Source organism: Eschrichtius robustus, chromosome 6 (assembly GCF_028021215.1).
Source record: "Eschrichtius robustus isolate mEscRob2 chromosome 6, mEscRob2.pri, whole genome shotgun sequence".
NCBI lineage: Eukaryota > Metazoa > Chordata > Mammalia > Artiodactyla > Eschrichtiidae > Eschrichtius > Eschrichtius robustus.
The window spans coordinates 19,834,515-19,862,410 of NC_090829.1; the positions used below are offsets into that span (position 1 = coordinate 19,834,515).

General features: G+C 38.6%; 1 protein-coding gene across 3 annotated transcripts in view; it reads left to right on the forward strand.

Annotated features, from left to right (window-relative positions):
- Positions 1 to 3,080: 3,080 nt before the first annotated feature.
- The window catches only part of ARMC8 (armadillo repeat containing 8), a 103,535-nt gene continuing 78,719 nt past the window's right edge, over positions 3,081 to 27,896 (forward strand). For all 3 annotated transcript variants that reach the window (XM_068545975.1, XM_068545977.1, XM_068545976.1), the window contains exons 1-2: positions 3,081 to 3,346; positions 23,153 to 23,229. In XM_068545975.1, the coding sequence (XP_068402076.1) occupies positions 3,302 to 3,346; positions 23,153 to 23,229 (122 nt within the window). In that variant the 5' untranslated portion in view covers positions 3,081 to 3,301. The remainder of the gene's footprint in view (positions 3,347 to 23,152; positions 23,230 to 27,896) is intronic.

Here is a 27,896-nt window from a genome sequence, read left to right on the forward strand (position 1 = left end):
GGAGAGTCCTATCAGGTCCCAGAGGATTATGTATGAGAGAGCAAATTATTAAACGTCTCAGAGTCTCACATTTTTGTCTGCTTGAAGGCAGGAACCATGTCTTTATTCCACTTTGAATCCCTAGTACAATGTGTGCACCAGTAAACCCACAGTTAGTGTCTGTTGAACTGAACTATTTCTCCTCTGCACCAGTGTTAGTCCATTTTCCTTTTTAATTTATTTAAAGAATCTCTTCTGTTTTCAAATCTTTTAAAGGGTCTTCTAAATTCCTTTTGGGATCACTCAGTTTTTGTTTTGAATCTTTCTACATTTTTAGCTTTCCTTTTTTTTTTTTTTTGCATAGGTATGTTTCTACTTTCAAAAATATGGCTTTATTTCTCTACCCTGGCAGTTCCATTTAGATATTTATAAATACTTTTCAGATTTCTTTCTTGCTACTTACTTTCGATTGTGTATTTCTACTTTTTCTTTATTAAACTCACACTTTGTTGTCATTATTTTTTCAGAAATTAATACTGCTCTGAGATAGGGGAGGATGGGGAGAAATTTCCTTCCTGTTTTCAGGGGAGTCCGTGCGGCTATTCCCGCTCTCCACCACTGCACCAAAGTTTTGTTGTTGCTGTTACGTGGAGGCTGAATCAATTTTTTTTATTACCCTCAATTTCTACTCATTATTTAGGTTTGAAGGATGTACCTAAGATTATTTAGTAGCAAAATTTGAACTAGAAATGGGATTCCTGATCCCAAGCTTAGAACTTTGCTAATCAATGCTTCTTTCCTGTAAAATGGCTATGTCAGTTTTCTGGAAATAAAACGGAAAAGCCTGGATGCTTTGAGTCATGTTCCCTAGCCCCTCCTCACTCTGATTTCAGCCACAGCTGTAATGATGGTTCTGCTGCAAGTTCAGATGCATGCTGCCTGTATCCTACCCCAAAAGAGAGCCTGCAGATTCTGCTTTTCTGCATCAGGTTAAGGAAGCCCTCTTTGTTCTGTGCACAGGTACAATCCAGGAGGGTAGGGAATTAAAAGCTACGGGGAAACCCTCAACTAATATAGGATGGGAGTGGTGGGTTAATACTCCAACCTCAAGATGGATATCTAGGGAGTGGGGCATGCTGTATGTTTTTCATGGGCCCTTAGGGAATAAGCAGTGACTTCAACAATGGACCCTTATATTGACTTTTTCTTCTTTCTTTTCTCACTGTGGCTGATCCATCAATTCTGTTCCATGGAAACACTTTACAAATAAACTACTTGCACCCAAATCATTGTCCCAGGATCTGCCTTTGGGGGTGCCCAAACTAAGTCAAAAATTCATTCAACAAACCTTTACTAAGTGAGTAGTCTATGCTAGGCAGTGAGATAAAAGACCTGGAAGATAAAATTCCTAGTGCCTGCTCTGAAGTGTATAATGGGGAGACAGACAAGTAAAATATTACCCCAAAAGTTAGAGTCTATTGTTGGAGATGCTATGTTAGAGGCAAGAACAGAATGATGCGTGAAGACATGAGGGAGGGGTCACCTAAGCTATACTTAGGGGAGGGGCACCTGGAGGATGTATTGCATGAGCTAATTAATGAAATGTGGATCAAATACAGCTGCAACAACTCTATATCATACAAATGTCAACTGAAAATTTAGTTGATACCTCTGTACACTCTGTATAAGGGTTATGCTCTGCTCTGTTGTGGTATGTAGTACATGACATGATTCTAGGTGATACACGGATGGACATTTGAACATTTTTGTAGTTGTTATGTTAATGTGTACTAGAACAAAAATTAGGAGCACAACACACTTGATTTTACAGAGTATTATGATTTAGGATGAGGCTAAAATTACTTAATCAGTTGAAATTGGCTTTAAAGAAAAAATATTGAATAATAATACCTGGGTGCAGATTGGCAAAGATTGTGTGGGTGGTATGCAGAGTACCGAAGTTTGGGAAATAGTGCTGCAGCAGGAAGAAAATCTACAATGAAATCACTGCTTTCCAGAAAGTCAACAGTTTGTTAGGGGACACAGGCCGGTAAGCGAGATTAGTACCACAATAAATTCAGAAACCAAGTACAGGGGGAAGATAGGAAAGCAGTGAGGAGTAAAGTGAAGGAGAGGCTAGCTACAACATCAGTTGGAAGACAATTGCTCTAGTCCAGGGGAGAGGTAATAACAACCTGCATTAGGGAGTGGCTATAGCAATGACAGAAAGACAAGTAATATAACAGGTTCATTGCACTCATCCTGTGAAAGCCTTGCTGGTTGTGAGCAGCATGAAGTTGAAACCTGTTCAGCCAAGTCCAGGGCAGTTTTGTTCATATACACCCAAACACACAAATGGAGTGGGAGAGCTGAATTCATCAATCAGAAAATAGAATTAGAAGCATATTTTTATTTGGCCTCAATTATCAGAGGGTTTTAGGGTGAATTATTCAGATATTTGACCCCATTTTTTTCTGCTTGACTCAGAGGCTGCAGAAATGGTAACACATATATAACGTTTTCTACGTTCCACTTATGTTCTAAGAGCTTTATATTTTCCATCTTCATAGCCCCTTATTTTACACAAGAGGAAACTGAAGCATAGGAGTTTAAGTAACTTGCCGAGGTAATGCAGCTCCGGAAAGTAGCAAGGATTAAACTCAGGCGTTCTGGCTCTGGAGTATCTATTCTTAACACTACACTAGAATAAGCGGGTCGGGCAGATAATGCTGAAACAAGTCACACTTCAACGTTGGACCGTGAAACACTCTTACTGGTGGCAGGAGACTTGGTTCTGAGATCACAGTTTCTCCATCTGTAAAATGGAGATAATAACGACACTAGGAGTTTGGTGCAAAGAAGGAGTGAGATAATGAATGTGAAAGTGAACTTCAAATTATGTATTTGGCTCTACACACCAGTTTGTCGGAATGAGTACGCGAGCTCAAGAAATTGCAATAAATCAATCTGTGACGCTTGTAGCAAGACTCCGCCCCTGAGGCTCCGCCCACCGCGAGCCGCAGGTGGGGCCGGCCGATCTTCTTTGCGCATGCGGAAACTGCTGCGCGCTCCCACCTCTCACCCAGGCTGAGAGTAGCTGCCGTTTCTGAGAGGACGATTCGTAAGGAGGCCCCTGGTGCGGTTTCCCTTTGCTGTTCCCTCTGCGGGCCCTGGCCGTACTTCAGCGGTGTCTAGAGCGTGGTCCGTTCTCGTCTACCTGCCTGCCTTTCTGCAGAGGTAACTGTGGTTGGCCCAGTAGTCGGCTGTCGAAAGTGCCGGCCCCGGCGCCGGCGCCGGCTGCAGCCGGGTGGGAAGGCTCAAGATGGCGTGCCTGTTGGAGACCCCAATCCGCATGAGCGTCCTTTCGGTGAGTGACCGGCCGCAGCCGCTCGCCTGCCCGCCCGCCCGAGAGCTCGGTCCCAGCCCGCAACATTCACCACCAACGCGGCGTGCCTCCTGGGCACCACTCCTTGGGGTGGCCTCCGGCTCAGCTTTAAGCAGGGGAGTTGAGAGAGGGTGGGCGGGCGGGAGAGACGGGACCCGGCCGAGCTCGAGACGTCTCCAACTCCGGGAGCGCTCACCGGTGCAGGTTCTCAGGACAGCGTCGGGCGGGCCGGGTGGTTGGACACACGGGCAGCTGGCCGGGAGGCGCGGCTTGGGCTTTGCCAGGCGTTTCACCGAGCCGCCTTCTTACCGATGCCGCTTTCCCGGGGCCGAGCGCTTTGCCGTGTGAGGCGTCGGGCTTGCCGCTGGCCTGGGGGTGAGCGCCCACTCAGCCCTCCGCGGCTGTGGCAAAAAGAGATGGAGGCTTCTTGGCCCCCACTGTCTCGGGGCTGCCAGGCCAGGTCTGTGTGGCTTCTATCGCGTCCCAGCACCCGGTCACAGGCTAGAGCTGCTTGCTTCTTGGCAACGGGAATTTCGTATCAGCTGCAACGTCTCCTAGTGTATGTGGTTATTTAAGCCCCTTTTCTCCGCTCTGCTGCGGAGGTCGCAGCCCTGAGTCTAAAGGAACCTGTGACTGGCCTTCCTTTTTCCTTCACGGGGAGTCAAACGTTGAAAAAAGAGATCAGGTTTTCCTACTATTGAAAGAAGGGAATGTATTGACATGCCAGGAAGTAATACCTAGTTTGTTCGCTTAAATTTTAAAATGAAACCAAAGCTTTCACCTTTCGCTGTGTTGCTCTTGAGAGAACCAAGGACCGGGGTGAAAGTTACTAGGAGATGACTTAGAAGGGTTTTGCAACAAATGAGAGCTGTCCAGCTCTGAGAATGGTCAGTTTACCAGTGGTCCATTTGCTGTTGTTGGAAACAAGCAGGCAAAGACTGGTTGACCATCTTTTAGACTTATCGTGGAAGTCAGTCTGATACTGAGAGGATGGTTGGATTATAGATGCCTTGTCAGGTTCCTTGAGTCTGTGGCTCCAACGGGTTTCTCTTCCCTGACTTCTCCCACAAACACACTCACGTATCTGGAAGCACTTAGGACATTTGCTGCAGGTCACGGTTAGAGCATTGTGGCATATTCCACCTTGATTTATTTGGGTGGGGTGGGGTGGGAGCTGTACACAAATTTGTCCTCTGATCCATTTCAGTAGTCCCTTTTCTTATTTTTAAACTGTAGCTGGGGAAATACTGCTCACCTAAGCATTGACTTAGCTTGTTACTCCACCTCTGACTGACACCTAGGAACATTTTGTGGGAGAGCAGGCCAATGACTTTCCCTCATGAGCTTTTTGTTGTTTTTTTTTAAGTATGCATCTTGACTGTTCTCAATTCCCTTTAATTATCTAGCTTATCCTTCATTTCACTTGAAGCTTCTTTAGTTTTTGTACGTTGTCAACCCATGTAGTATACAACTGAAATTTTTTGGTTTTTTTTTTCACTCCCTCAGTAAATAATATTTCCTATTTTACTTTATTCAAAAACTTCTTGAAGAGTATTCCCTACTTCTAGTGGGCATTTGCTTTAGCCCTAGTCTCATTGGGGGCTCTTTTTTTCTTTTTTAAGGTTTTCACAGTCCCAAAGTCTGGTCTTTCAGTTCTTCAGTTCTGGAGCCTTGGGAAATCAGACCTTTGGATAAATGATTTAAACTGTCTAAACTCACTGATTATAATAATTTCAAGTGAAGCCTGTACCTTTCAAAGTTCTCCCTAGGGCACCACTTTTTGAAATACAAAGTGCAAGTGGAACAGGAATTAATCATCAGAAATTATCTTGAAAATAATTGGTTCCTTTAATAGGCTACTATTTTGCACCAGTTGTGTACAACACCCAGTGCACAGTTGAGCTCAGCTATGCCTTCAGGAAGCTCACCGTCTGAATGACTCCATAACCTGAGAAACATAATTCACACCGGGGGCAGATCAAATGGTTTTAAAGAATTTCCGTTCAAGGCCCTTTATACCTTCTCCTCTCTGAGAGATCTCATGCATTTTTATAACCTTAACTATAATCAGCTTACACATCTACATTGTCAGCCTTGATTGTTCTCCATCTAGTCTCACGTCTTCAGTTGTGTGGATGTTACCCATCACTTTCCAACAAAGCACGTTCCTTTTCCTAAGAGAACTTAGTCCTGACTTCCCATTTCTGTTAATGGTATTATCTTTCATGGATCACCCACTGTTAAAGCACTTGAATCATCATTGACTCTTCCCCCTTTCAGGCCCCTATAGCTAATCAGTCCTTAAGTTCTGTTGGCTCTTCATTCTCAGTGTTTCTCACATCTGTCTTTTCCCATGACCACCCTCTCATTCCAGAACTTATCATTTTGTGCCTGCATTACCACAGTTCCTTGCAGTTATTTTTACTGCCTCTAGTGTCTTATCCTCTTAGTTGAATTCAGTTCTCCGCATTTATTTCCCTATACAGCACATCGGATGCACCAGTTCCCTGTTTCAATTCTTCAGTGGGTTCCTGTTGCTGAAAGGCTGATGTTCATATTCAGCTTTGGATATAAGATTCTTTATCCTCTGCATGAACCTCCTATCCCATATAAACTGGCTTTCTCAAGTTGAAGTGATCTTGGGTTCTTACAAACCCCAGTAACTCTTGTTGTCTGCCTGCTCATTTGCACATATGAATTATAGCTTTGTATAGGTTTATTCATGTAACATATTTTGAGCTTCTGTCATTTGCCAGGCATGGCATTGGGTTTGGGAAAACAGTGGTGAGCTACCTAGACTGTCTCTGCCTTCTTGGAGATTAGCCTGATGGGGAAAATAGACATCAAAATGTCACACAGTTTTTTGTGAATGGTGATTAGTGTTATGAATGAAAAATATAGGGTGCTGTACAAGCATGTAATAGGGGAACGTGTTCTAACATGGAGAGCAATGAGAGCTAAGGAAGGTTTCCCTAAAGAAGTGACAATGAGCTAAGAGTTCAAGGACAAGTAAGAACTAACTAGAAAAACAGAAGAGCATTCCAGGCAAAGGGAACTGCTTTTGCAGTGGCCCTGAGGCTGTTAATAATTATTCTGTTTTATCTTCTTAGAGAGTAAATTAATTCAGAGGTAAGTGCTTGACCTTTTCTTCTTCTTAACCCAACTACTCTTTATAGCACTATGTCTTTCATATATTAGATTCTCAATAAATATTTGATTGAACTATTTATTTGGAGGAGTTGGACAAAATCTCCAGGTGTCTTTCTAAGCTACACCATGATCACCCCTATCCCTCTTGAATTTGCATTTAGCGTTACAACATCACTGTTTTCAACAAATTTATAAATTTTCCCATGTTTCCCAAACTTTTGGGTGATTTTACATTGATTGCATTTTTTTTAACTTTCTATTTTGAGATAATTACAGATTCACAAGAAGTTGCAAAGATAATACAGAGAGATCCCTGTGTATACTGTACCCAGTTCCCCCGTTTGGTCACATTTTATATAACTATAGTACAATATCAAAACCACAAAACTGATATTGGTATAAATATGTATACAGTTCTGTAATGCCATAGTCGAGATCTCCCTCATGCTACTTCTTTGTAGTCACACCTACCTGCTGCCCCACACCCACTGTCTCTAACCCCTGGTGACAACTAATCTCTTCTCCATCTCCATGATTTTGTTATTTTCTATAATGTTACATAAATGGAGTCATACAGCGTGTGACCTTTTGAGATTGGCTTTTGTCACTCAGTGTAATGCCCTGGAGATCCATTCAAGCTGTTGTATGTATCAGTAGTTTCTTCCTTTTTACTGATGAGTAGTATCCTGTGGTATGGATATATATTACGGATGTTTGAAAGATAGTTTGCTTAACTGGTCACCTGTTAGAAATTTTGGGCATTTCCAGTTTTTGGCTGTTATAACCTGCTATGAACAAACATGTACAGGCTTTTGTGTGGACATAACTTTTTGTATCTCTGAGATAAATGCCCAGTAGTGCAATTGCTAGGTAGTATGGTAAATGTATGTTTAATTCTTAAAGAAACTGACAAACTTTTCCAAAGTGGCTGTACCATTTTACATTCCCACCAGTAATGTTTGAGAGATCCAGTTTCTTTGTATGCTCACCAGCAATTTGGTATGTCATTATTTTTTATTTTAGCTGTTCTAATAGATATATAGTGATATCTCATCATGGTCTCAATTTACATTTCTGAAATGATTAGTAATGTCAAAAATATTTTCATTACTTACTTGCCATCCATATTTTATTGAAATATGAATAAAATATTTTAGTGAAATATGAATAAAATATTATAGTGAAATATGTTTTCATGTCCTTTTGCCCACTTTCTAATTGGACTGTTTGTTTTTTTACTGTAGAGTTTTGAAAGCTCTTTATATATTCTAGATGTGAGTCCTTGGTCAGATGGGTGCTTTGCAAGTATTTTCTCCCAGTCTGTAGCTTATCTTTTCATCCCCTTAAACATAGGTTAAAAAATGAACTTTGATCTTAATTTCACACCTTGTACAAAAATTAATTCAAAATGGATCGTAGATTTAATTGTAAAATATAAAACTTTTAGAATAAACAAAATTTGCAGAACCTTGGGCTTGGTAAAGAATTCTTAGACATAACACCAAAAGTATGACCTATTTTTTAAAAAATTGGTAACAGACTTAAGATGAAAATTTATGCTTTTTGAAAGACCCTGTTAAGAGGATGATTACACTATACTTTGGTCAGTTAGTAGTGATTCGAGAGAGACAAGATAATAAAATGCCTTTGAATCATACTGTAGGCTGGCACAGACAGCTAAGGCCTTCATTACGTTTTTTTCCCAGTGCCATTATGCCTATTTGATGAGCAGTTATTTGAACTGTATAGGGTATTCCAAGTCTGGATATTCCTTGATTTTGTTCTGTTCTTGATGATTATAAGCATTTGTTGGTCTTCAGGTGCATAGTGATTTGCTCTCTTACATGGACAACTGACAAGAGTTAAAAAATTTTTTTCTGTGAGGTTAAGCTCAACTATCCTATAAGTATGAATTTGCCCTCTCTTGGTTTTTAGTAGTAAATGCAAAGTAAAATCTTGTAAGCACGTTTTAAAGTTTCCCTTTTGTTTTCTCTACAAAACACCAGTAAGCACAGGGTATGTCAGGAGGTGGTCCTAAAAGAAAATCAGTATGAACTTCCTAATCTTTAATGGCAATGTGTGAAGAATGGGAGATGCTCATCGTATGTTTCTGGACATCTTCTATCTTTTTAAGGAAAGATTGCCACCTGAATTCAGACAACGAATGCTCAGGAAGTCTTTTAAGCTTTACCAAGAGTTAGGTAAGGTCTTCAGTTTCATTTGGATATCTATATCTAACCTTCTTATCTCCTCCCATTCTCATCAAGAATTTTAAAATAGTACCAGGAGCCAGGAATTTCAGTTACTCTGACTTGTATCTTTTTGATTTCTGATTTGGCAACTGTTTTGCAGTGTCTTATGTTGGCTTCTAGGTAAAGATATGGATTTATTGGCAAAGGAAGATTTCTGTTATCTTCTGGAAACTGGAGAGCAGCTGCCTTCACTGAGCTGTAGTGCTATGATCCTTAGGACTGTTTAGCTAGGAATGAAAAGTATTCCAAATAAGAGCTGTTTTGCAGAAACAGCCCCCACTTGTCACTTTGGTAGAAGAAAACTGTTTTGATCTCATTTCATAAACTCAGAAGAATAAAGAGTTAGCTACATTCTCTGGCATATTCATAAAACAGTTATTGGGGGAAGGGGAATGATGAGACAGTGTTATGCTTTCTGTTAAAAATGAAAAGTTATGGTCCAGTGGGAAGAGTTTCCAGCCTATAGAATCTATTAATATTTGGAGATCTTTATCACCTGCAAAATGATTAGAGAACACATGATTCTTTTGTTTCTGGAGTGTTTTAAGAATTTATTAGGCTTTCAAAAAGTTGTAAGATGTGACTGATTGGATAAGGGGAATGAGGAAAAGGAAAGAGTCAAAATCATGATCAGGCATGATTGACAAGATTTTTAGTTTTATATCTAGGTGGTATCCTCTACTGAGATGGTGAGGATTAGGAGCGGAACATGTTAGAGGAGTAAGGAGGAAAAATGAGATTCGTTTTGGACATGCTGAGTTTGAAGTGTTTTCTGGGAATTCATTTAGAGGTGTCCAGTAGGCAGCTGGATATTCTGGAATGTTTTCCACACCACCAAGCAGTTCTCTAGTTCTCTGTGGATACTAGCTGGGTGTCCTACAATTTAACTCAATTCTGACACTATTTAATTGGAGATAGTATCAGATTCCACAGGTTAAGTCCTGCAAGACTGCCCCCACTTCAGACAGCAGTTGCAAGTCCAGGTTGTTCTCCTGTCCTCTGACTGACCAGTTATAAATCAGGGGTTCCCACTGCTCCCTCCTCAAATTCAGTCATTTGTCAGAATGGTTCACAAAGCTCAGCAAAACATTTACTTATGTTTACCAGTTTATTATAAAAGATAGAGATGAACAGCCAGGTGAAGAGGTACATAGGGCAAGATCCAGAAAGGCCCCAAGTGCAGGAACTTCTGTCCATGTGGAACTGGGGTGCACCACCCTCCTGGCAGGTGGATCCATTCACTTACCTGGAAACTTAATCACGTTTTATTCAGGAGTTTTTATAGAACGTTAGTCTCCAGCCTCCCACTCTTCCACTTCCCAGAGATTGGTGGATGGGACTGAAAGTTCCAGCCCTCTAATCACTTGGTCTTTTGGGTAACCAGTCCCATCTTGAGGCTATCTAGGGGCCCCAGCCCAATCGTTCATTAGCAAAACTCTTGAAAGATGTTCCTTATGAATAAGTAAAGACATTCATATCACCCAGGAAATTTCAAGGGTTTCAGGACCTCTGTGCCAGGAACTGGGAGAAAGACCAAATATACTTATTAAACCACAGATATAGAGGTCTAGTGCTTAAACCTGGGGAGATGATTATTATTGGGAGTCATCAGCACATTGACCGAGTTCTTAACCTTTTAAGGGTAAGAGGCTCAACACCATCTTCCCCAGAAAAACATGCGTCTGCCTAAAGAATCACGTAATTTCAAGGGGCTCATAGATTCCCTGAAACCCACACATAAATCTTGAGTTAATAGTTCCTATTCTTTATTCATTCCAAAGTCAGTCACAAAAACATAGAGCAAAATTTAAAACTCATTTTAAATCATTTTGGAAGGGTAAAAATTGTAACAACAAGGTTTTAAAACTCACGTAAGGTATCATGTGGGGGATTTGGCTCTGAAGAACTGTAATCTTTTGCCCAGATTATGCCAGTGATCTTCCCCAAGGTGTACTGTATATACAGAAAGGGCTTTGTGTAGCAGATGGTATAGCAGGCCTGGGAGGCAGAGCTAGATGAGAGATCTAAGCCAGGACAAAGTAAGGCACTTGTGGATCTGGGCATAGGCAAAGTGGAATAGACAGAAATTACAAGTGGCCCGTGATACTGGCATAATAGTCACAGGCCACAATGTGGATGATGGGTCAGGCAGATCCTGAGTGGTACTATGGTCGGAAAGCTAATGCACCAATTAATTGCTGGAAGTGATGGGCTGAGTATGAGTCAAGCACCATGGATAGCTCCGAGGCAAGGGTGTTTACTGCCTCTAAGAATCTGAAGCAAATAAAGCCTTTTTAAAAAAAAAAAAAAAATCAGAAGGCAGCTAGCCTGTCTGGACTGTACCACCTCTGAGGTATACCATGAAAGATGGTACCCTGGATTTCAAAGTCATTACATGATTGCAGTCTTGAAGAATAATTTAAACTATTCTTATAGTCAAGGACAACATCACACCCGTGTCTGAATAGCCTCACTCTGTTATGTCAGGATTAAGAGGTAGGCATTTGAATGCATCCTAGCGGATTTCCTGGGCTATCTTATCATTTTGGAAGACATCTAAATGAACCTTTGCCAACCCAGAGAATATCTCAGTCTTTATAAAACTCCTCACAATCCTTGTCACTCTAATGTCCCATAGAAGGTTCTTGCTCCCTTGGACTTCCAGATTCTGTTATTTTGCACGATAAATCCTTACATGGTCAACTTACTCTGTCCAGAGGGATCTCTTCTTGGTCCTCAGTCTTCAGACATTCTTGTCTACATTGAAGAGTAAATGAATAGAATTTAATAGTGAGAAAGAACCTTACAAATCATCTAGACCCAAATAGCTCTTTGTGATTTGTACCATACTTTAAAAGGATAAACATTGCAGTACCTGATTAGAAAGAAGCATGAATGCTAAATTGCTTCCAGTTCTTGAGACCACCTAAGCATCTTTATAGCATGTTGATACAATATACAAGGGCTATAATAATATTTTATTACACTAAAAACTCAGTACTGAAAAAGTAGAGGCTACTCTTCATATTCCTTTTAATCTAACTGTGCTCTGGTTTTCCTGTTATGAAAAGAAAAATCCCCCTTTGTGTAAGTAAAATTATGGAATCTTTGCCTGAAAGAAGCCTGCAGATAATCTTTAGTTTGTCCTTGTCTGTTTTTTGTTGATGAAAACTGAGAACCAGAGAAACTGACCTGTCCACTGTCATATACTGTTGTCTATGAAGTGTCGTAGTCAGATTTCCAAACACATAGAGGAAAAATTTGTGTGCACAGCCTTACATTTTAGAATTTTATTTTCAAACTTTATATGAGTACTGATTTATTTGCTATTTATTTTAAAATAAGTTCTCTTAACATGTAAAATCGGATTTTCAGTCTTAATTACTTATTGAGAGGTCAGGGCTGCTTCTTATCCAAGTAGATTAAGTTTAAAATTATATATTTCAGTATTTTCATATTTGTGTTTATGAGATTGAAACATTATATTCTAGGAATTTTGGTTGTCATAAGTATGTTACATTCTGCACTGATGGGACCCAGCCAAACTGAAGTGCCATTTTATAAACTTCCCAAAGTTGCTAGAGACTGCAGAAAAGCAGGGCTTTGGTGAATTTTGGGAGGAAGGATGCTGCAAACCTCTAGAATCACCAAAGAATGAATCCCATAATAAAAAAAAAATGTAAAGGTAAAAATAGTTTAAAAAATACTGTGTGATGGGTCTGCAAAAATTGAATGAGAATCTGATTGAGTCCTAATGGGGCCAGAAGTTTACTAGAAGACAAAAAAGTAAAAGAAGAGAAAAATCAAAATATCCACAAAATTTGGGGTTTACTTAGGCATTTTCTTCTAATTTTTCTTCCTTTTGGAGGCATGTAGGAATTTTTTAATACATAGGGCATGATAGCCATCTGCAAGGAAAAGGTCAGTCTTTGTTATATTATCCTTTTTTGTATTGTTCCAGAGGGAGGTAGTTATTTTTTCCCCTCAAAGTTAGGAAAAAATTCTCTAGTTCCTGGACTTTAAATGGAATAATTGTGAATCTGTGACTGATCTAAGCAGTACAGTTATTTGGCATTTCAGAAAATTGTCAAAGTGACAGGAGGAAGCATTTGTTTGGACTGAGAGTTGGAGGCATCAGAAAATCAAATCTTGGTTTCAAATTGTTTGGGGTGGAGAAGAGGTTCTGGAGCTCCCAGCTGACTGGAATGTTAAGAGCTGTTTCAGTTAGTGGTTCTCAACTCTGCTAGACTCCACACCCCCTTCTTAAAACGTATTTTGAAGCACCTCCTTGGCTCTCCTGGAGTGAAATTCATAGATAACTGCTCTTACATGTAAATTTTTAAGAGTTGGCATAATGCCTCAGCTGTGTTAAGGGAGAAAGAGCAGGAAACTAATTTTTATTATTTAAATGAGTAAAGACTCAGGTACTAGAAAGAAGTAATAAAATAGTGATATATTTGCAAAATAAGGGTAGTTTAGCTGTAAATATGACTGCTATAAGATAGAGTGATATAGGTATGATGTGATGGTTACTTAAATACAATAAGTGATACTGTTTTTGATGTGATTTTTCTGAAATGAACAATTTTGATAAAGTTCCTAACAAGACAAAGTACACCCTTTCCTATATTCATATGGGAGTTGCATTCTTGGAAAATGGTATAGTAAAATGATGCGAAACGCATTTTTTGTTTATATGTAAACAAAAAATATGTAAAATGGAGTTAGATTCTAGGCTCAGGTAATTAAAGTTTATTTTCCTACCTGACTGCATAGTGGAAAGTCTTTTCGGGTGTGGGCCTGTTGTCCCACTCACTGCAGGACATCTAGCATCCTTAGCCCTTGCCCACTAGATATCAATAGCACCTATTGTCATTTTGACAACCCAAAATCACTTCTATAGATTTAAAGAATGTATCTTAGGCAGTAGTGCTGTCCGTGTTTAGAACTACTGAGATGCTGAGCGTATGGGGTTCTCTGGGGGAGGGGGGGGGCGTGTATTAGTACACTTCCCTCTTTCTCTCCTGCACTTCTCCCTCCCCGCAGCTTGTGCAGTGTATAGTAAAAGGAGATGGAAATAAAATGTGCTATTAAACATTTCCCCCCCATATAGCATGTATAGCTCTATAATATTCTATATCGTTTATTTATAATGTTTATTGCTTTTTATCTTTCTCCCCTTGCTGAAATGTAAGCTCTGCAAAGTTGGGCTTTTTTTGGTTCTTGCCTAGAACAGTGCCTGCATAGCTGTCTAAATATTTGTTGACTGAATTAAAGAGTACACTTTAGCTTTGTTTTGTATTCCCAAGTGTATACTATATCACTATAATACTAAATTGCGTTTCTCAAACACACCACATTGCTTCAGAACTCTTTTGTATGTGCTGTGCTCTCTGCCTAGAGTCCTTATCTTTTTTTTCCTCCCCATTTCACCTAGCAAAATAATATTAGTCTTTCAGATTAATCATCCTTGCTGCTTAGATACCACCTCCCATTCCACCCTTAACTTCAGTTAATTGTATCTTCAGCTTTCTTTTTATCTTGTGTTCACTTTTATGGTTACAGTTATCCTGTGTTAGAAGTGACAACTGTAACTTACTTACCTATCTGTTTCCTTTCTGTGCTGTGAATGAGTTGAGGGTAAGGGACTCTATCTTAACTCTGTTACCAGCACCTAGTAAATTAAAGATATTCACATGTTGAATTTCAGCATGAAATAGGTTTTAAACTGAAGCTTTATAGAGCTCAAACATTCTATTTTTTTGGGTTGTGCTCCTTTCATCTCTTTCCTAAATCAGGATTTTCCCTGACAATGCTGAATGATCAACATTATGAACAATTTTATCTTGAAGTTCCTAGTAGTTTGTGGAATAATTGACACATGAAATTTTGATTAATATGGCAACAACTAGTTTAAACATTCATTTCTCAGGGGTCAGAATTCCCCAATGAGATTTGTAATATTTCAATTTCTAAAGAACACATGAATTAAATGAGAAAATAGATATGAAAATACTTTGTAAACTGTAACATACTAAACAAGTGTCAGGTATTATAAAAATATTTCTATTCTGTCTACCTTTTCTTTCTGAGTTGGTGTATGGGAACGAGAACACTATAAATTGATTATTCCTTGCGACTTCCCTGGCAGTACAGTGGTTAAGACTCCGTGCTTCCCCTGCAGAGGGCACGGGTTCGATCCCTGGTCAGGGAACCAAGATCCCTCATGCCAAGGTGCAGCCAAAAAAAAAAAAAAATTACTCCTTGAACTATATATTGGTATTCGTAACTGTGATTTTATATTGTCTGAGTCCATGGTTATAGTCTACAGTTATAATGAAAGTTAGTAATAAAAGGTGCACTAAGGATTACCTTACATATTTTTAACAGTTATTTTAAATCTCAAGTAATGAAAGTTTAGATTTTTAAGGTCAGCAGTCAAATGCATATTTATTTCTTGCTAAGTACTTAGCTTGCTCTGAGAAAAAAGCTGCTATCAGGTGAGGAAAGGTATGTCTGAATAATTAGGCTTTAATCATGAATATGACTATAAATAACTGAGAAGAGCATTAGTACATTTGTTAAGGTAATTATATTTTTTATACAAAAATAGGCTTTTCCTGAAATCAGTGTTTATATGGTTCATTTACAGTTTACAGGGGTTTTTCTTGTGTGTTATCTCATTTGATCCACGCTCTGAGCTATGTGGTAACGTTACCATTTTATACTTGAAGAAACAGTCTCAAAATTTTATTTTTGCCCTATGTCACAGAGCTACCAAGTGGTAGAACTAGGTTTCAAACCCATCTTCTGATGCCAAGTCATATATTCTTTCTACCATTCAATGCCTGAATATGGTAGAAATAAAGAACATACTACTTTAATGAAATACACATAGAGCAAGATTTTAATGAAATAAAATAGTTTGATATTTTCTTATTAACACTTAAACCCTCACTCTTCATTGTTTAATAAACCCATTGTTTCACTTCAGGTTTTAAAACTTCAGTTGAACACATTTACTCCTTCTATTCTTTGAGTTAAATCCCATTCGTGGCAAGTCTGGGACTTAATAATTTGGCATTCAGAACCTTTCCCGAAGAATTTTTTTCAAAAGGCAGGGTTTTAATTGACCCCAATCATGCGTAGTTTATTCAGAAGGGCAATGAGAGATTGTTCTGGTTTGCTTTTTCAGTATGTCTGACCAGTTTTCTGAGCTATCTCTAAGTTTTTCCTCTTTTCTTTTGTGCCATTAAAGAGGAATAAAAGGTAGGGCGAGCATATAGCCCGGTTTGTCTCCAACACTCTTCATTTATGTGTGTTATTCTGTGACAAGTATTAGCAGTGCCCTCTTTCAGTCTTAAAATTATCCTGGTTTGGATGATAAATTTGAAGGTATATTCATTGTCTGTTTATTGTTATGTAACAAATTACTTAGCTGCTTAAAACAACATTTAATATCTCACAGTTTCTGTAGGTCAGGAATTCAGATGTGGCTTAGCTAATGCCTCTGCCCCAGAATTCCTTGTGAGGTTGCAGTCAGGGTGTCAACAGGAGCCGCGTTTCAAGGCTCAGTTGAGGGAGAATCCATTTCCAAGCTCACTCACAGGATTATTGGCAGGATTTAGTTCCATGTGGGCTGTTGAACTGAGGGCCTCAATCTCTTGCTGGCTCTTGGCCAGGGGCTCCCCTTAGTTCCATGCCATGTGGGGCTCTCCATAGGGCAACTTACAAGATGGAAGCTGGCTTTTGACGGAGGGAGGGAGGGACAGACAGACAGACACAGACATGGACACAGAGAGAGGGAGAGCTCTGCAGTGACATACTATCACCTCCACTGCTTTCTGCTTGCTAGAATCAAGTCACTACAACCAGTCTTCACTCAAGGGGAGACATCACAAATGGTCACCCTAATAAAAGGGAAATTGCTTCCACATAATAGTTCTCCACAGTGGAATGCAACTCATTACCTGTTTCTGTTTTCCTTCAAGAAGAAATTTGTTACAAGCTTCTCTTCTTTCTTTAATGTTTAGTACCTGTTCGTATATATGTACATTCAGCTCTACTAAATTCTAAATACTAATTCACAAATTTGGTGTATACAAACTTTCTGCTTGAAGGGATTCATGTACATTTTTACATAATATAATTTGGAGAGGTGCTATTCAGCATAAAAATGTAACAGGTTTTTAATCTATACATTTGTGGTGGCTTCTGCAGCTTTGAATGGGTACAGTGAGTTTAGAGCTAGGTTTCGAGGGCTTTCTAGGTCATTTGTTTGAAGCCTTGTGCCAAAAGGCAGAGGTCATAGTGTGACCCTGGCTAGCACTGCTCTCCTTCATGGGCACAGGCTGTACCCTGAGCTTTAGCTGGCTGCTTGGCACATTCACTGGATCGGTTGGGAGGATGGAGGATCACTGTGTGTACAATCCCTTCCAGCTACCGGAAGCTACAGAGTAATTTAAAAGGGTTTAAGTGTTTTGAAGTGAGTGTGAAGCCACGTCTTGAAAGGACAGATCATCAGACACTCTCTTAACCTTTTGGCCTCTGTGGGCAGGAGGGAGGAAGAAACTCCAGTATTTGTCCTATTTCAGGGGTAAATTAGTGCCTAGATCAAACTGTCCCTCCCCCACATCCACACTGTTGTTGGCAAGAGTGAAAAAGCCCCCAAATTCCCTTCACCCCCACCTCCCCCATTATTACAGCCTCATTCCTCTTTCCCTTGAGGTCATCAGGATTAAGCTCTTTATCTCTGTTTACATTAACTACCACAAGAAGCCCAAGACTCTAGGGTCCTTCCTCATGCCCATGTGTCTCTGTCCATTTACTTTTCTATCCAGATCCCTTGCCTCTCTCCCGCTCCTTTCACTGGGTTTCTGTTATCCTCACCCTCTTGTCTGAACATTTCCTTCATCTTTTTGTTTAGACTGAAACCAGGCTTTTCACTTCTTGACACCCTTTTCCTCAGCTTTCTCCTGCAATCTTCTCAGCTGGTGGCTCTTTTTCTTCCCATATCCCTCATATCTCTAGGCCTAGAAGTGGAGACAGAGAATTGCTCCTCATTGCTCTTTTCAGACCCCTCTCTGCCCTTTTCTCTAAACATTCCAGCTCTGAATCTCATCAGACTCTACCTTGTAGTCATCTGTAGATCCCCCGGATCATTCCCCCTCATTTCTTTAAGATTTTAGCTCCTAGCTCATGTTCACTTTTTCTAACACTATTTCTGTGATAATTTATGGAAATTTCATTACCTATGTAGACAATTTTTCTAAAACTCTAGACTTCCCCAATGATCATATCCTCTGTGCTCCCCTGAGGTGTTTGTCCCCATGGTTATTTCCGAGACCTTGACCTTACAAAAAGCTAAAACCCTTTCATAATCTCAATTTTACACATTCTGGTCACCACATTCTGTCCTCCCAAACCACTCCTTCTACTACCCGAACACCTACAAGCCTTCTTCAATCCCCCTGTTACCTGCATTCCATTAATTCTACCGCTTTTTCGTTGGTCTTCAATAGGCCTGTCATTATAATCTCAACTTTGCATATACCCTCAACTCAGCTGACCCATTCCTTTGGCTTTGTCATCCTTGCCTGGTGAAATTCCAGCTCTGGTTAAATCTAACTCTATTATTCATGTCTACTTCTGTATATTTTAATGTAGCTGGAGAAAAACACAGCCATGCTGACTGGTCTCACTTTAAATTCATAATCATGAACCTCAAGAACGTTAGTGCTGTCTGGCAGTCCTGATATATTTTCTGGCCCATGCTGTGTTTTATTCCTTCTGTTCTTCACTCTCGCACCCAACCCCACAATTTTAACTTTCAGAAAATAGAGATAATCAGAGAGAATGTCCACAAGCTCTCATCACCGTATCCACCTAATTTATTGCCCCTGACTGTTGTACTTTCCATGTTCTACTTGGTCAGTAAATCCACTTCCCTCTCAATTATTGTGAACGTTGTTCCAGAAGTTCTCCCTCTACCCCAGTGCAGCATGTTTTTCTTTATCAAAACAAAGCAAAAATTTCCGTCGATGAATAAGTATGCTTTAATTTATTCCGTCTCTAAAAAAAAAAAAATCTCTCCTGACTTCGCTTGTCCCTCTAGCTCTTACTCTCTTTCTTCACTCCCCTCTACAATGAAACTCCTTGAAAGAGCTGTCTGTGTGTACTTTCTCTAATTCCTCTTTTCCCATTCTCTCTTAAACCCTCGCCAAGCAGGTTTTGGCCCCACCACTCTGCCCAGACTGTTGTTGTCAAGATCACTGATGACCTCCATGTTCCTAAGTCTAATGGTCAGGTCTTAGTTACTATCTTATGCTACACATGCGTAGTATTTGGCATATTTGATCACTCCCTCCTTGAAACCTTACCCTATCTGGCTTCTCAGATTTCCTCCCACCATGCTGGCTGCTTGTTTAGATGCTCCAGAGTTCAGTCTTCAGGCCTTGCCTTATCATGGTTACTCCCTCAGTGAACTTATCCTGTGTCTAATCTGTCAACTCCCTAATTTGTATCTCCCACCCACAACTCTCTCCTAAACTCTAGACATATTCAACTGCTAACTTGACATTCTCACTTGGGTGGCTAATAAAATTCTCAGTCCTAACATGTCCAAAACTGAACTTTTGATCTTCTCGCTCAAACCTGCATTTCCCACAGTCTTCCTCATCTCATTAACTGGCAACTCAGTCTTTCTAGGTGCTCAGGCAAAAACCTTAAGTGTTACCCTTGGCTCCTCTATTCTTTCACACTCCACATCTACTCTGACAGCATATCCAGTTTGATAGTCGTTTCAGCTTTAACATTCATCAGGAATCTGAGTGACTCTTACTACCTCCAGAACTCTTGCCCTAGTCCAGGCTTCCATCATCTCTCTGAAGTGACAGCATTTCTAATTACTGAAATAGCCTCCTCCCCAGTCTCCCTGCTTTGTTCCCTAGCCCCCTCCACACATTTGTCTGTTTCTAAAGTTGCAACCAGAGCAGTCCTTTTAAAACAAGTCAGTTCATGTCTCTACTTTCTCAAAACTCTCTTAATGGCTTCCCAACTCACACCATAAAAATAAAAATCCTTACAATGACCAAGAAGGGTCTATACCAGTGTTGTCCAGTGGAAAAATAATGCTAGCCACATATGTAATTAAAAATTTTCCAGCAACCATGCTATACAAGTAAAAAGAAAACATGAAATTAATTTCAATATATATATAATTTAAACCAGTATATCCAAATATTATTTCAACATGTAATCAGTGTAAGGAATTATTAATGAAATTGTTTTACTTTTTTATATGAAGTCTTCAAAAATCTGGTGTGTATTTTACACAATTTTGATACCAAATTTTGGTTGGAAATACTTGATTTGTATTTTGATTGGAAATACTTGATCGGTATTTAGGTTTCATGAAATTTACAGTTGAAAGTAAATTTACATACCTAAGTAATTCTAAACATTCTTAAAAGTTTTCTAATAACTGAATCCAGTATTGGTTTTTAAATTTTAATTTTAATTAAAGTTAAAAAATTTAAAATTGAGTTTCTAGCCACATTTCAAATGCCCAATAGCCATATGAGACTAGTGGCTATCATATTGGACACCACAGCTCTTTACCATCTGGCCACTCTTCTCTGACCTCGTCTCCTACTGTTTTCTCCTTTGCTCATTCTGCTCCAGCTGTAATGGCCTCCTGTTCTTTGATCCCAGCAGACACTTACCATTTCAGAGCCTTTGCATTTGTTGTTCTCTTTGCTTAAAAAGCTTTGCTCCCAGGTAGCTGCATGACTTACTCCTTGACCTTTTTCAGGTCTTTGCTCAAGTGTCACCTTCTTAAAGAAATTATCTCTGACCAACTTATTTAATATCTGTACCAACTGCCTTCTCTCTCAAAGTCTTATATTTCCAGGCTGCCTTTTGAAAGACGAGAGAAGAGGGCTGAAAGGGGAGAGACGGCCTGATCTACAAAGGAAAGCAGTGAAATATGAGAAATGTCCCATACAAACAACTAAGTGAATTTGTTAAGCAAAAACATAAGAGTAAAATCAGATTGAACAAGTGACTCTCTCTTCTCAGCTTGCTGCTACCTAGGCAGCTCAGGATCATTTTTTTGTACATAGGACTGACCCCTTTATAGATGTAAGCTCTTTAAGTGCACTGTTCTGCCTTAACATCCTCTTGTATTTTCTTTGGCACCTAGCATAGAACTTTGACCAGAAGGCAGTCTGAACACTTCAATTATTGGCTGCCCATTGGTTAGCCTTTTGTGTTTTATATTCTGTGGTTGCCTTTCTACCTTCCTCCCTTCTTTTTCAGTGCCAGCAACTGGTATACTTGCTGATGGTATTTGTGTGTTGGCTTCACATGCCTTATGGCTGTGGTTGTGACCCTGATTTTTTCCTTGTCTGTTCTTATGCACTCTTATTCATTTTCCAAAACCAACTCCTCTAAGAAGTTTTCACTATGTATTCTTCTGTTTTATATTCTAGTAGGGAATATAAACTTGTAAACCCAGTTACAACAGAATATGAATTCTTGAGGGGAGGGACTATGCCTTACTTTTTTTTTTAGGCCTTTAATGCCTTCCTCAGTGCCTTTAATTAAAAGAAGGCCTTTAATGCCTTCCTCAGTGCCTTGCGTATAGTAGGTACGCAGTGCTTGTTAAATTGAATGAACCAGGCATAGAACAGTAGAGTTGCTATTAATGGGAGAAATTTATGTTGTTTAAAATAAGGTCTTAAACCCAAGTACCTTTTTAAAAACCACATTGAGAGGCAAGAGATGTAGAGCTGTGGGAGAGTGTGTGGAGAGAAACAGTAAAATCAAAATCTGTCCTTATATAGGAGGGATTCTAAGAGTCTGAAGTTCTCAGAAGAACTTACCATGTTGGAAAGTCAGGAAAGCACATGTGCTCAAATGGAGTGAGAAGACATATCTGTTTGTATTATAGGAATACTGTTTTCAGTTTTACCCTGGATTTTGCTCTTGTGTATATTATTTCTTGGTATATTTGTACAGTTGTTTGCATCCCTACTTAACATTTGACAGTCTGACATCTGGGTAAAGATCAGCCCTCATTTGTTAACCAGGGGGTTGAGAGAGATAATTAAGAGTCCTTCTAACTCTGTGATTCTGTTATTTTGAGGAAACCAGACCCCGTTAGCAAGTACTTAATGGTACCCTATTAGGCACAAGAATTTTCATCAGTTTGGCTTATTTGCTGCCAGTTTGTTCTGTATAAAAGTATGTATTAAAAGTGGGTATTTGAGTTGCCTACAAGGGTATTTTGGTTGCAAGCTCATAATATGAAAATACACTTTGATTTTGGATTAGCTATATTGTCAGGAAATTTGAGTTTATAGAATTTTTTCCAGAGTTATTTTTGGAGATTCAGAATTTTAAGCTGGCACTGTGTCTTGGCAGTTAACTCTTTTCTGATCAGGGGTTCTGGGTAAACTGGAAAAGTATTTCTTCCTCTCTACAATAATTTATCGCTAATGGGTCATAGTACATGAGCAGCATATTCCAGCAGGCATCAGAAAGAAACAGCAAGGGACAAAAATTCTTTTTTTCTGGTTCTTAAACATGTTCTTTGTTTTAAATAATGTTAAGTATTGAAAATTAAATATAAAAAATAAGTATGCCCCCCAAATAAGTATTACAAGAAATAACATAATAGTGCAAACCCCAAAATACAATAAAAGGAGGTAAGTGTCTCCCCTGCTCTTCATATTCTAACTCTCCCTCTTCTGCCCAGCTTTAGCCAGTTCAGACTGGGTAGCTCTTTTGGACCTGATAAATCACCCTAATTCTTAATTTTTTTGCCTTACAGAAAGTGTGACAACTCCTTTATATTCGTTTTTATTTTTTGCATATGTCTGCTTCCTAGCAGTATAGGTCCTCTGCATCACTCTGAGAGTCTTCCTCTTGCACCAAGACTGCCCTTCATAAACTGTTCATGAAGTCCTTACCCTTTTTTCCTTGCTGAGAATCAGATTTTCCCTCCCTTTAGTGGGTATAAACAGAAGCAACATTCCTATGTTTTTTTGTATGTAGGTGACATCCAACAGTTAATTAAGAAACTTAGCTTGCTTCTCAATACTTAACGCCCAGTTCTTCTATCGGCAGAGCTTGCAGGGCTCACTGCAAAGGTCCCACTGTCTAGTTATGTTTTTAGTGAGAACCGGGTATCTCTTTCTTCCCCATCTTATGTTTTATCTTGTCACAAGATTTTCTCAGATAGATTTAATATAATAAGTATTTATAAAAATTCTAATGCTTCTACCTTAAGTTAGATTATATAGCTGTTTGATGTTATGGGTGATACTGTGAATTTGTGATCTGCACGGCTTCAGATGTCATAATTTTTCCCCCCACTTTCTAGGAAGTAACAGCTAGCAGTCGCCACTATGTTGACAGGCTATTTGACCCTGATCCCCAGAAAGTTCTACAAGGTGTCATGTAAGTAGTATGTATTTAAGAGTCTTATCAAAAAGTCTTGTTTGTTTCATGTTTCAATCTGTCAAGTATTATAATTCTGAAAATGCAGGGTTGTAACTTTTTTCTTCTGTTTTGGAAAGACCCCTTGACATTCATGCCTTTAATATGGTACTGTAAAAAATTGTCTGTTGGATAGTTAACTGACATGGTTAGCTTCATTTTTTGTAGAATACTTGTTTTACATTTTTAAAAATGTTTACTTTGGAGAATGCTTTTGTGACTTTAATATCCAGCAAAAGCAAGAGAGTAAAATTGATTATCTTTTATAACCTGAAAGGGGGGTGGGAGAATAGGTCACCAGGGTTTTGGGCTTTTTGTTTTGCTTTGTTTTTAGTTAACTCATTGACTGTCTCTAAGGTTTGAATTTCCTAGTGATGTTTTAAATATAAGAATTTAGAAAGCAGTCATTAGAAAATTTAAATAAACTTTTTTTTTCCACACTTTAAATAAACTCTTGATAACCTAAATGCCCTTCTTTTCTCCACAGTTGCCTCATTTTTAATGAGAGGAAATATTTTTAAGCAACATAGCTGAGGTGATTATTCTTAAAAAAAAAAAAAATTAAGTGGGACAAGTGCAATAAGATTGCAAATGATTGAAAGATGAATTCTCTCTCCTAAGAGCAGATTTTCATGCTCTTATCACATTACTTCTAAGAAAGAAGGTCTAGCCTAAGACGACTAACTCACAGGGTTGGGAAACACGGAGCACCCACAGGACTGAGCTGTGTCCTGGGGAAGGAGGACCCAAAAAAGGTCAGGATGAGATACATTTGGGATAGCAGTGAGGGCACAAATGAGTCCCTTTCTTCTTACCCTGTTAGTGTTATCAGCAAGATAACATCTTTAGTTTAACTCTTGCTCAACTGTGGCAAGGCTAGGATGCTTCCCACTTCCAAAAAAAAAAAAAAAGCTCTATAGAAGGGATGTCTTTCTTGAGAGTGTGTATTTGTAAAGTAGAGGCAAGATAAGTAAGTAAGGTTACTTGACTATTCAAATTGAGCTAGAAGGGAAGGTGAGGAGCTGGATGGAGATCCACCTGGGAAACTCGACACCTTCTCTTCACATCTTCTCTGTTTACAGAAACAGGAGATGATATTTCTTGTTTTCTCATTATGTTAACTTTGCCTTTGTCCCCTTAACTGGGAGACTTTATAATGATTTAATCAGCCCCTTTAAGTCTAGTTTGATTAATACCAGGAAAAGTGGTATTAAATCTATCTGTTAAACAAATCAGTTTGGGTTGTACCTACACACACAAATTAGTTGAAGAGATAGGTTTAATTTGACATTCTTTCTTAGACAGGCAGACACTCCCCCACACAAAGCTAGACACAGCTTTGTATATTGATAATCCTAGATATCACTTAAGATTCCTCAATAAATAGTTTAGCTGGAAGTGTCAGACTCATTAAGTATTCAGTAAATGATATAAGATGATGTTACTGTTGTTGTTTTCATTATTACTGCTACTGTGGTTGTTTAGGAGAAAAGCTAAATTTCTCAGTCAAGGATTCTGCGTGAAAGACTTGTATCTCGAGTCATATCTGATATGAGTAGCTGATTCAAGTGTTAATTGTCACTGTTAGAAATTTCTCATTTACCAAAAAACACTGTAGCTTTTTGAAAGGTGATTATCAAATACGGCATTAAAAACACTGGGAAGAGTGTATTATTTCAGACTAGCCAAGGTATAGTTTGATAGACTTAGTGCTTCTTAAAAAATTATCAAGTCTAAGACATTTAGCTGTCAGCTAAGAAGATAAGGAAGGTTTGTGTGGAGGGATAGTGGAGTGGAAAGAGCATGGGCTTTTGAGTTAGACAACGGTAGGTTGAATACCCGGTTCTGATACTTCCTAGTAGAGTCCTTTCCTAGTACAGTGCTTGGGCAGGTTATTTGATTTCTTTGAGCCTCAACTTTATCATCTGTAAGGGGAGAGTAATACTGCCCATCTTGCCAAGTTGTTAAGAATTAAGACAGAAATATAACATTCAGTGCTTGGTATGTTGTGGATACCCACTAATTGGCACTTAAATGGTTAGTAGTTATTGGCCCTAATTTAAAACAACTTCAAAAATAAGGTGATTCTTTTCAAAGAAGAGAAAGAAAAACTCAAAAAATGTCAAAGAGATAGAACAATTCCCACCGAAGGAGAAGAAGAGGGAGAGGAGCTAGAATTCTTGATTCAGACAAGAAAATCTGAGTGATAACATGTTCCAGTAAATGTGATTGCTACTTAAAATACTAAAATCTATTTATAGTTTGAAACGGGCAGATCACCCAAAATCTTTTCACTTTATGGCCTTCTAGGGGTGTGTGTAGTATGATTTGATAAAGCTTTCTTTACCCCAGAGAGAAAAAATTATCCTTTCTGACTTAATTCTTTCCTGAACTTTGTAACTGTCTGAAGATTAATTGTACGTAGTCAATTGAATGAAAAGTGAGTTAAATTTTTAACATTTACTTTTAAGTAACCTTGTCTAATACAAGAATAATACAATATTGATAGAGGAAAAGGGGGAGCCAAAATGATGTTTAGGAAAAGAGAATTGACCAATTCTTTTCTTTTAATACACATTACACAGCCACTGTTGAGTCAGTCATACAGAGACCATTACTAGACCAAAAGAGGCAGGTAGAAGGAAGGTGGCCACAGAGTGTAAACAACCAAAGGTAGCCTTCTGGTTTTAGGGAAGGAAAAGACAGAGGCTGAAGTAACCAGCTTTGAATCCAAAATATCCAATTCGAAAGACATAAAAGAATTGATGACTAGCTCTAGCTACGAGACAACCAGAGTTCTGTCATTTTTCTAGCAATATTAATCTGATTTTTCACTAGCAGGAAAAACAAAATCGAAGAAATTAAAGATGAATAATAACTTTTCATCGAGACCTATAACTAATCTACTCAGCTGAGTTAGAGCCATAGCCCTATGCATAAATATAGGGAACTTCTTTGTAGATAACCCGTGTTATGAAGGACCGTCTTACCTAGTCAGTGAGTATGCCTTTGAAGAATACTATTAAACATCAGAACTGTTTAAGTTTAATTGTTAAAGAATGAGGAGTTATCCTAGAGACAACTTTTTTGTTTATAGTACAGTATTTAGCATAAATTTGAATGGTCCTATTATACTAAAGATTTGAAAACAGAATTAGGTCCTGAAAAGCAATGTTTCAAATGTGTAACTGAGTAGTTAATGGAGTAAGATAGGAGTCAGATATGAGCAGAGAGAACAGGGCAATCAGCTGTGTAGGTCATAAACTACAGCCTTTGCAACTACAACAGAGAGTAGGTACATCAGATAAACTGTACTGTATTGCAAATTTTGAGCTTCCTCTAGTGTGGTGATGTGTGTGTGACTTTAAAAAAACAATTACAGGATGTTTTTGGTGAAGTTACTCTGGTATTAGCTCAACCATGTTAAATTTCATAGTTGCAGAAGAATGACTGTTGAAATGTTTTTGTAGACCTTGAGTTAAAGCTGCTTAAACATTGTGCTTTTTTTTAACATACCTAAATTAGAGCACCTCAATCTGGTTTTGACATTAGTGGTTCTCCGTGAAAAAAATAAACAGATATCCCTGTGTGGCCTTATGTTGATATTCCCTATGTTGAAAGGCAAAAGATGATATAAGCAAATGTGGCTGGCTTTGTAGTTTCAAAGTTGAACCAAACTAGAAAACTAGATTGGCTCTTTCTGGTAAACTAAGGCAGGCAGTTGTGTAAACTGTAGAATTGTGTGGTTTTCACCAAGTATCCATTTTTAAAAAGTGTCTTCTGAAGTATTTTAATATACTGATGAAATAAGTTTATTTTGGTAATGGTTTTGGTACTTCATTCTCTGGTTCCAAGAAAATATGTACCTCTGGTTTCAGTAGAATATAGACACTTTCCATTTTCTTGCATGTCCTAAAGATATGAGCGCCCATAAAATGAAGCCTCTGGCTTTTGGAAATTTTAAATTAAAGGATAAGTTTTAGGCTAATTCAAAAGAAATGTCCTGTTAGTTACTTTCAAAAGTGTTACAGGTAAACATAAGTGAAGATGACCTTAATACCAAATGAAATGGAGTGATTCTGAGAGTTACTTGTTTAAAACTTTGTATTCTGAGACAGGTTAGGCTGGTTAAAAGGGTAGCAAGATTTTCCAGAAATTGTTAGATCAGATTGACATAGTTTTGTGTACAGATATATAAGCTGTTTATATATGTATGTGATTCTAACTTTGAACATCAAAAATAGCTGAATATTTGTATGCATATCTTTATATATATCTTTTCGTATTTATAAGCCACTTAACTGTATGCTTCCATATTCATAATGTTCTAACACATTTTTGATGTTCTTTGGAATGATTACATATATTAAAAATATTTATTAATGTACTGTAAAAATATTTTACATTTATTAGTACAGTTATTACATTGCACTTTTCATTTTTGGAGAATGTAAGGTGATTTGTAATCACCTGATAACTCTGATAAAACAGAGTTAAGTACAACTCCTAATTTCTGAACTAGTGTTTATAAAAATCGGAACTGTATCTGACGCTACCTACATTCCAGAAATCTACACCTCAGGGTAATTTGTTTATAAGAATGAACTAAATTACTGTCAATTCGCAGT